The sequence below is a fragment of the Chaetura pelagica genome, unplaced genomic scaffold (assembly GCF_000747805.2).
Source record: "Chaetura pelagica isolate M959 unplaced genomic scaffold, ChaPel_1.0 scaffold807, whole genome shotgun sequence".
NCBI lineage: Eukaryota > Metazoa > Chordata > Aves > Apodiformes > Apodidae > Chaetura > Chaetura pelagica.
In genome coordinates this window covers 899,595-909,995 of record NW_009953935.1, presented here as the reverse complement: position 1 = coordinate 909,995, position 10,401 = coordinate 899,595, and the positions used below count along the sequence as shown (strand labels likewise).

General features: G+C 35.8%; 1 protein-coding gene across 1 annotated transcript in view; it reads right to left on the bottom strand.

Moving 5' to 3' along the window:
* Positions 1-10,401, bottom strand: part of ACAP2 (ArfGAP with coiled-coil, ankyrin repeat and PH domains 2) — a 43,369-nt gene that overhangs the window by 9,720 nt on the left and 23,248 nt on the right. The window contains exons 11-17 of the mRNA XM_010001728.1: positions 6,231-6,282; positions 4,809-4,909; positions 3,414-3,519; positions 2,772-2,980; positions 2,492-2,561; positions 1,167-1,261; positions 175-359 (exon numbers count right to left, since the gene is read on the bottom strand). Of these exons, the coding sequence (XP_010000030.1) occupies positions 175-359; positions 1,167-1,261; positions 2,492-2,561; positions 2,772-2,980; positions 3,414-3,519; positions 4,809-4,909; positions 6,231-6,282 (818 nt within the window). The remainder of the gene's footprint in view (positions 1-174; positions 360-1,166; positions 1,262-2,491; positions 2,562-2,771; positions 2,981-3,413; positions 3,520-4,808; positions 4,910-6,230; positions 6,283-10,401) is intronic.

Sequence of the window (10,401 nt, the reverse complement as noted above, 5' to 3'; positions counted from 1 at the left end):
CTTAAAAATTTACATCTCTGAACAAGTCTTCTCCCTCATACATCTCAACTAGGCTATGACCCATTAGAAGGTAGATTCCCATTTCTCTGCATGAGGCAGGACATCAATTAATAAAAAACTGTTACTTTCAAAAGAACACATGTACTACAGCTAGCAAGAGAAGTATGTAAATACCTTTTTGGGATGCTGCACCTTGTTCCCCTGCCAAAAGGGATTTTTCAGGGCCACTGTGCCTTTTTGCTTCCTGACTTCGAGGCACAAATTTTGTTCCAGATTCATGCAGAGATACTGATGCAGGCCGCTTCTCTACGAATTTTCTTTCCACATATTTTGCTCTGATGTATGCCTCCTTCTCCTGCCTGTCACATACCAAATCCCTGGAGTTAGTAAGCTAATCTTTTAATGTATTTCAAAAATATCAATTTCATACTAATTCTAGTAACCAAAACTGAAGTTTGTCAATGCATGTAAGACACCTATGACACATTTTCAGGAAGAAGAGCATATTGCCAACACTTCATAAAAAACTGTTTTCTATACCACAAAACTGCCTGACAGCAAGTGGAACAGAACTGGAAAGCTGGTAAAAAGAGTTCTAAAAGGTATCTTATACAGCAAACCAAAACATTAAGAAACTACTTTCAAATGCAAATTAGCATCAGAGAAATAGAAGACTGCAGTATCATATTAGAAGGTTGCTGTAAAGCAGCAGAGCTCATGTACAATGTAGGCAGAAAGAGCATTCTAGGGATCAGGGACCAAAAGTCAAACTTGAGAACAAAATGATTTGAAACAAAAGACACAGACAGAGCGTCTTTCCAGTAGCACTCTCAGATCAAGTACAGGCAGCCGTGGAAAGTAGACAGGAAACAAAACCAACATGCCCACACAGATAACAGTGCAGGATAATATAGAGCTGTCATCAAAAGGACGGAGTGAGATCGGAAAAGGAACGATTGAACAAGAAAGGCCCAAAGGGACCATCAGAAGGAATATCCAATAGAGAGTGAGAAAAGGGGGAGAGCAAAAACATACTGGTGATAAGGGGAAACAAAGAGTCAAACAAAGCAGTGTCACACAGTTAAGTGGCAGCATCTTTTAAAGCTGGAGGCTGAAGTAAGTAACAAAAACGAGGAAGAGGCACCACTAATTTACTAAATTACTACCTTTGGCTTCCAGGTTGTGGCTTCTTTACTCCCACCTTTTCCAACTTCACTTCATATATTCCATTTATAACATCATTCCCCAATTCACACATAAGCTATGAAATAAAAGAAATAAATTCAAACAGTTGCAAAAGGCTTGATTTCATACTCCTTTTGGATTATAGGAGAACATTAATGCAGCTGTTCTTGTGTGGTATTTGTATGCCAAAATTCTAGCTTGAAACATAGTTCTGAAAATCATGTGACACTGAATTACAGAAATAAGATATCACGCTTGGATGCATGTGTGCAACTGAATAACCATTTGTTTCTGGCTGCCATGTTCTGGTATTTAGGGCTTGCTTCTCTATTCTAAACAATCAAAAGACAGTGTCAGTAGAGGTGCTTCTCTTGTGGTTTGACTTTAAATAATTTTAATACCAATGTTTTCATGCTGAGGAAACAAAAAAAACACCTCAAACTACACCCTTTGTCCTTTTTATGTAAACACAAGAGCTGAATATTCTACCTGATACTAGAAGCAAGAAGTCTGTTCATTGCCATCAGTAAGCTGGACTTTATGGGCCAAATTCTCCACAAAGGAGTATCTGCAGGCTGTTTTTTGTCTTTGATCTTTTTCTGCAGCCATGACAGATTATGGTTTAGCAGAAATGTCTGTTGGATAAGATGGAATAGAGTTGACTGAAATGGCTCTTGCCAATGGGACAGGAGTAGCTGCCAGCAAAGCTAGTGGAAAAGAATACCTTTGTCAGTGAAGCCTGCAGATGTCACTCTGTACAAGAAAGAGTCTTGAATGACAGTTGGTCATTTTTGCAGTCCTTTGCCAAAAGGGAGTGGCATTTCATAAGAGTGCCTGTATTGTTTTTACTATTTTACTCAAAATTTGGTCTCTCTATTCATTGATAGTTTTGTTATAATGACATAAACCCATGCTGATATCTGTGAGTGCACTTTGCCAGTGAAAATACTAAGGTGTAAAAGTAGCCCGTGATATTATAGGTCTTTGAACAGATTTCCTTTTATTAATGTTGAAAGTATCAGATGAAACTTAATGCTCAAAGTGCATTTACAAACTCAAAAGTGTCAGAAATTGTTCTGACTCACAAGTTTGTAACAAGAATGACTACTGCTATTGCATTGTAAGAATGTGCAAATTTAAACTATAAGCACTATGCACAACTGTAAGCATTTTTTAGTGGAAAATTTAAGACATTAATTGGGTACAAATGCAAGTGTTTCCTGCATTTATCTTTCTGATGCAGTAGCTTTAGAACAATAACCTAAAGTACCAACTAGAAACTTGTTTAAAAAAAATACTATCATACCTTTAGAAGTTCAGGTTCCCACGAATCCAGCGTTAGAGATCTCACTTTTGAAAAGTGGACTCCCAGGCTCCTAAACAGCATGAAAAACACATTAACCTGTAACTGCATGTTGTGTCTCACCTCAGACACCTTTGCCATTAATTTATCCAAAGCAGTTACCTTAATTCTGTTTACAAGCAGGAGTCTCTAACCTTGCTTCAACATACATCTTAAGAGGCAAACACCACCCTTCCTAATTAAACCAATGCCCAAATGAAACAGTTCTGAAGAGCTGCCCAACCTGTGTATCCCAGAGCACTCAATGCACAGTGTGATTCCAAGGTTGATACTGGCCCAGCGAGGATCTGCCAAACCACAATCACAGCAGGCAGCATTACCAGGAATACACTGAACTCGCTGCAGGGCACTTTCTCCCTTTAACAACTTCTCTTTTGTCTCACTGCCAGATTCTAGGTTTCCAGTAGAAGGGGATGATTTCTTTTCCTGTTTCTGAAAAAAGAAACAAAAAAAGGAGACACACTAAATTAAAGAAATAAAAGTCCTACAAATACTGACAGTGCACTAGAATCCTGGAAAAGTAACTTCTGCATTTAAGGCCAAGGAAAGCCACAGAACTGAAAAAAAAAAAAGCAGGTTTTTAGAAGGACTAAGAACTGAATATAGGAGTATCCCATAATGCTATGAATTTTAAGCACACTACAGAAAAATTGTACCAAAATATATAGGCCAAAGTAACATTATTAAGATGAAATAAAGGACAGATTAGATACAAATTGTAGGCTTTAAAGTTTCATTGATTTCCACTGGAAGACAAACAATTAATTCTTTTTTTCCCTTCCCCTCTCATAAAAATAAGTTCTCTCTATTTTTAATTTTTGAGCATCTGAAGGGGAGTGGTTGCTTGTTTGGTTTTTAAACTCACCTCAGATTCATCCCCTTTCTCTCTATATGCTGTAGCAATACTGGTTTGAACAGCCTTAATCCATGCCTGTCGCAGCTTTTCCGAGTCAGCCTGCAGCATGCAGCTTCTGTGACAAATATATGTGGACTCAGATTAAGACTTACCAAGCAGCTAACATCAAACAACACATTTTTCAGTAAAATACAGGCTCTTCAGAAAGTTTCTTGCTATCACCACAAGTATATTGTTTAGTAGGCATCATTTAATAAATCAATTTATTTTCAGATAACAAAGCAGCTGAGCTTTTACGAATTGCCAACTATTTTTAAAAGTATTTGCAGGTAATGCTGAAACATATAGATGTGACTCTACAAATAACCCAAATAACTTCCTATCCCCTTTCTTTTCTTCCTTCAACTTTTTAATTTTTATAGCCTCACATGCAATTTACCTTCACAACTAATTACACAAGATACAAGTACCAGGCCTTGAAAACATTGCATTCATTGAGATCAAGAAAAAAATATTTTAAAACTCTCTCAAAGAATGAGCTGCTTTTCACAACAACAGTCAGAGGATACTGCCAATGAAGTATAAAACTGTTTCAGCACTTCTGGGCTGAAAAAGTATAGGCAAGCAGGAAGAAAATGTAGGTTAGAGTGAACCTCAACTGAGGATGCAAATATTAGTACAGCAAACTATTAAGAAGAGAAACTTAAGTAGGAGTGGGGAGTGCAGATAACATCCAAACCTAAAAGCAGGTAGACCTTACATAAAAAATGTAAATATGGTCACATTTCAAAATCAGTAATGAGAAATTCATGTCCTGTGCTCTGGCTGCAGTGGGACTGTTACACATCCTCAAATATAAACAATATACTACACTGATAGAGCTGAAAAATATTTTTATTTGGCAGTTTCATTCTAAAATGTAGTTTAACACTACTGAGACAACAACTTACTCATGTCTCTGCCTCATTACAGCAATCAGAAATTATTTTTATTTGGCAGTTTCATTCTAAAATGTAATTTAACACTACGGAGACAACAACTTACTAATGTCTCTGCCTCATTACAGCAATCAGAAATGTGGAGAAATTGAAATCTATTTCCTACATTACTAAGCAGCTTGATAGTATCAGCTACTAAGCCATAGCAGCTGCACAACCTCAAGCCATTTACGCACAAAGCACAGGAATGCATGTTCATTTTCATGCCAGAACTAAACCAAACTAGGAACACTTTGCACAGCATCACTTACTCTTAGCCAACATTTCAGAAGGCAGAATTGTCCAGATACTTTTCCTGTTTTGATCTATCCCAAGAGAAATGTTAATCTTGCATTTCAAAACAACTGAATGTAATGATTTTTTTTTTTCAATTTTGAAATAAACATGTTCCACCAGTTCTCCTTACTTTGTTGGAGAAACCACTTCAAAACAGAAACGTCGTTCTATGTCCTCACAGTGTTTGACTGTGCAAAGCCGCAAGTCTTCAACAACTACTGTGGGATTATCCTAAGAGAGAAAAGTAAACACATCACATTGAGAAAACGTAACAAAGATGCTAATGATCCCAAATTGTTTTAAATTTAATTCTACTTGCTTGTTTACACAAATTTTTCCTCCAAAAATGACATTTTAAATAGGTGGAATCCATTATACTTAGCAGGAAATATTTTGATACCTTTTCAATGTTTCACTGTATTTTATGATAATTTAATACAAACTTCAGATAATTCCTTTTTACCTACAATCCAATCTACTAAATAATCAACACCTTAAGCATCAGTATTCAATTCAATGGAGTTCAAAGATACTTTCCAAGAGATGCAATTAGCTCACAAATTAATCAAATTATATCTAAATAAGCAGTATTATAAGTACCAATTGCAAAAAACCAGAAGCTGGACACAATGATTTTGAAAATTTGGTTCAATTAATAAGAATTCTCTCCTAAGGTAACAGCATTTTAAAGGTGTGCTTTCAAAAAAATATTGAAAAAGTAATTGGAATTCACTAACACAAAATACCCAAGTGTGCTCACACAAACTCAACTGTGTTTCCTTTCCAACCTCAAAAATGAAGACCCTTGATTTGATACCATCAGCTAACAAGGAAAAGCCTCTGAACCCAGTCTGTTAACATTGAAGAGAAATGAATTGTCGTAAGACAGTCAGAGATGCTATGTATGTGTATTTAGCACTGAAAATGTGAAGTTGTTCAGCAGTATCTGTCTCTGCTGGTGGGGAGGTAAAGTTGTGCTTTTCTTTATACTGCTTTCTAGTTTTTTCTGATATGTGGAACAGTTACAGCTGTGTGGTGAAAAAACACAACACAAAAAAAGGTTCTAGAGCAGTAAACAAGGAAGCAGGGGCCCAAACATTGATTGGAAAGGCCAGCTTTTACAGCCTGGGGCAGTTGCAATGCTTTGATGCCTTCCCCCAACTGGTAAATTGAGTATGTAAACCCAGTAAGCCAGAGAGCAAGTTCTGAGAGAGTTAAACAAAACTGCTCAAAGAACAGCATGGAAGATTTCACTGCCACCAGGCCTGTACAAGCCTTTAGGAACCTACAATTTTTTATGTTCTTTCTAAAAATTCTCTGCAACAATGTAAAAACACCCACAGCAAATGAAGCAAGTTAGTATAAATCACTGCTCAGGAATTTCAAAATCTGTCAGTGTAGCTATTAGTGTAATGTTACAAAGGGAGAAACCAACCTAGAAAATGCAGTTGGCTATTCAAGACTACATGGGAGGCCAATATCAGCACCCTGACCAACCAGCAAAACCATCACCCACACCCCAAACTATCCCAAGCCAGTTTTTGACACCTACCTTAAATTTCTTCTGGTACACAAGCTGATTATTTTGTATGGAGAACCAGCGCCTATTCAAATAAAGAAACATCCAGAGGATACACAACTGATTTTCAGGTGCTTATTCAATCAAAATGTGCTAACATACAGTCTATAGAGAGACTGCATAAAGGCATTCACAACAGCTGCAGTCAGTTTTGTCAAGTATTTTGTAAGAATAATGAAAAAAAAGAGAAAGCAGAGACAAAACAGAAAAGAAAGCAAGGTTCAAATAATTTGAGTCCTTAACAAACAAATTAATGTTATGGCAACATTAGTTAGGCTATCACACAAACCATTTTCATTTCAAAGAACACAAAATTCTGTATTTTAGTAGCAAGTTGCAATTTTAGATCATTGTGTGATAACACAAATTCATATAGTCTGAATAAAAAACCTCAAACTATGTAAACTACTCACTCCTGAAATATTTTTGGGATTAGAACTAAGGAATAATGTACTAAGGCATAAAAAATACTGAAGTGTTGCTACCCAATGTAGGTTTAATGTCTCAATATTTGACATTCCTTAACAATTTTAGATGCTGAAATTAAAAGATTGCATGCAAAAACAAGGCCAAACCAAGGAAAACCTTTTAAGTAGGATCCTTCAGCCTCAGCTTTGCAGCACAATATAAAAAAGATTTAATGAAGGCATTCCATAAAACTCAAAAGGTAACACTGAAATTGCTCTGAACTGTACCCCTCCTTGCCAAGCTAGCTTGTTAGATAGGGTACAATTCACAGAGAATGGAAACATCATTTGTATTTTGGAAAGAAGGTCTCCAAGTGTTTCATCAGACCACTGAAAATCGGAAGAAACATCAAATACAACCACCCCTTTCTAGCTCCTCTGGTGTTGCACAAAACAAAAGCTAACCTATCATCACTGGTCTTGAGCTGACAAAAATGAAGGGAATATATTAAAAAAAATATTCACTTCTGCAGTGAAATTTACGCTTTGTTTTGTTTAGGCTTTTAATGTGAACCTGTTTATCATACCAGAATTGCTCAATTATCTCAAATGCCCCACTTGTAGCACACATCACTTTTTTTCTGCACTGCTAATTACTTTGAGTGGTAAAAGTGCACAAAATATTGCATTGCAACATATCTTATTTTCCAGAGGCTGTTGAATTTCAAGGTACAATTTACTACAATTAATAACAAGAGAGCTCTATGTATTTATACAACCACCACAAGCCATTGATGCAAAAAAAGTATATGAAGATTGTTAAGAAAAATTAGGACATACAGAAACGAGTTAGCCAAATCAGAAAAATCTAGTATGGGTTAGGAAAGTTAGTACTTAGTAGACAGATGAGATTCTACCTTTTCACAATTAATCTTTTCAAATGTTGTGCAGATATTCTTAACTTAAGCCACAACAGGATCTTCTCATAATGCTGGATTCCCAACATAGTAACACTCATCTTTTTGGGTTAAGATAATTGAACAGAATAATGCAAAATGTTAACTACTTTTTCATTTTATTAACAGCAGTAGTTTTGGTCACTGCTATTTAAAATGTAACACCTTTACCATCAATCAAAAAAAACCAAACCACAGATGCAGTATTTAAGCCTAAAATAGGCACATAAGGGAAGTTACCACATATATTTAAACAGGTAGCTCAATTTAAAAAACAGGCTATTGAAGGAAAATAAACTTAAGCTTTTTTAATGTGTTTTGACCATAACACAACATAAAAAACACGAAAAGCAGTACTTAAGTGCTAAAGGAAAAAAACAAACACAGCCTTGCCCCAAGATAACATGCAATGGAGCAAATTCCTAATAATGGCCTTAGGGAGTGCAATTAACTAAATTACTGCTACACTTAATTTGCTCTACAACTAAGTATTTAGTAAGTTATTAAAGCAAATAAACTCCAATCTGATCAACTGGATAGAAGTGAGCACACAAATTGTAAAACAAATGTGTGTCATCTTTACAGCCTAGTCTAGAAGTTTCCAAAGTATTCCAGACCCTTTTTTTGCCTCTAGTAGAGAAATTAAATCTCTTTAAGAAAACTTTCCAGTCCAGCCAAAGAGTATGTAGTTTTTTGATAAACCTTTTTAAAAGAAACTTTTCTTGAACAAGATCTACAATTCAGAATATAGTATAACTGTAGCATAACTAGCAGATCACATTTTTGAAGCACATGTCAACAGAAAATAAAGTTAAATCATTTTATTGTATCCTTGAAAAAATAAAAATGGCAGACTCCCTCCAACATGTCAGCACAACAGGCAGTTTTATTCAGGCCAAAGTTATTTAATATGAAACAAGTATAATCAAATAAAATCTACTCATTACTGTAAAAACAGACTGCTGGGGGTCTGCACCAGTCACAGTAAAGAACTTCTAAAGTACAATATATGTACTGAAGGTGCTGTTATAGGGTATTCCACATCCATCCTGTTTTAACAATGAATGTTCATAAACCTTTGGGCAGCAAGTAATGACCATTATTAAAGTTTCTGTAAATGTATCATTCTGTTGAAAATAGGAGAGAAATACAATGAAGGAGAAAACAGACTTGGGGAATTCCTAAGTAATTTGCACTGCCTCAGCCCGTAATGCTTAAACACAGCTGTCTGGGTTGAGAAATTGAATGTTTTCCATCATTTATACCTAAACAATTCAAGAGAGTACTTGAACAAGTACTTTCAACAATACAAAATCTGTTTTAAAACATTTCCAATTTCTGAGAACTGAGTGTAATAAAAAAAGTAAAACCCAATCTGAGTTTTACATAAAAAACCAAAACGTACTTATTGATTCTCAAAAAGAAGCAACTTTCTTCATTCTTTGCTATCAGCACATAAATAAGAGAATTATTAAGAATGCACAACATTTAAAAGTCACATCTCTATTTCCAATACAGTTGGCAAGAAAAATCTCACCAACTTCAACTGGAAAAAGTCAAAACACTGATCTTGCATGCTCAGAAGTTTGAGTGCAGAAACTTTGTTTAAATTCCTTTTTAGGTAAAACTAGCTCAATCTCTGATTCTTTCAAAGGTGTTGAGCAGCAGGTTTGGTGGCATCCCAGGCAGAATCCTTCTGTTATGTTCTTAAGACTGAGCCACTTATGCATCCATTGCAAGTAATCAAAATTAAATGCAGGGTTAATTAAGAGCTTTTTGCGTGCCAAAGAAACATTGGGAAGGTATAAAAGAAGCTTGTTGGTACCTGATATGATCTGGCTTTTTCCTGTCATGTGAAAAAATGGGGTAGGATTAAAACATAAGGGAAAGGAGAAAAAGGAATGAAAAATGCAAAATGAGCAAAATAAGCAAAGAAGTAGCATGATCTGAAAACAGCAGAATTAAAAGGAAGACATTTAATGCATCCAACCTAAAAACTACTCAGAACCTACTCATGTTGGATAAATGACTTTTCTCCCTATACAAATTTGTTCACTAATATCTTTCTTCATGATATAGACTTACTTTTCATTTGAATTTCTAGGAACCAAACCAGCTTTCTACCTATTGCTCCACACTAATAAATGCATCTGATTTTAGTTCCTGATGAACTCATGTACGTTACACACTACCATTCAGTCACAATAAAAAGAGATTGCAAAATGTCCAGTTCTGTCCAAACAAAGCAACAATGAATTGCAAATGGCTCGTGGTTTACTTTGTAACCTGCTTAAACATTACTTGTTTCTCAAGACACTGTCATGCAGAACTATCCCAAGAACAGGAAACTTGATGAAAAAGCCCAAATAACTGAAATCTTCAGATAATTAAACCCAAGCTGCCAGCTGCCCCAGACAGAAGCTGCATCATCCTAGAAAGAAATTCGGTTGGATTGTAAACAAAACTTATCATCCATTAGAACAAATCTGCCTCCCTTCAAAGGGCTGCAAAATGGTTTTGTTTTTTCTCCCACAGCAACCAGACGTTTTCCAGCATAATCCACTATGGTGTCCATGGATTCATTGACCGAGCTATGCAGACCAAAGCACCACAATTATCTGATTTTTTAGTCAGAATCATACTGATGTGTGTCAAACTGAGACAAAATGCACCGTAGCAACTCCTTTTCTCTAATGTTTTTAATGCTGGCAAGTACACCCCAGCAGTGCTAAATGCAATGACTTTTGGTGCTTTTAATTCAGCCTTAAAGGAGCACCTAAG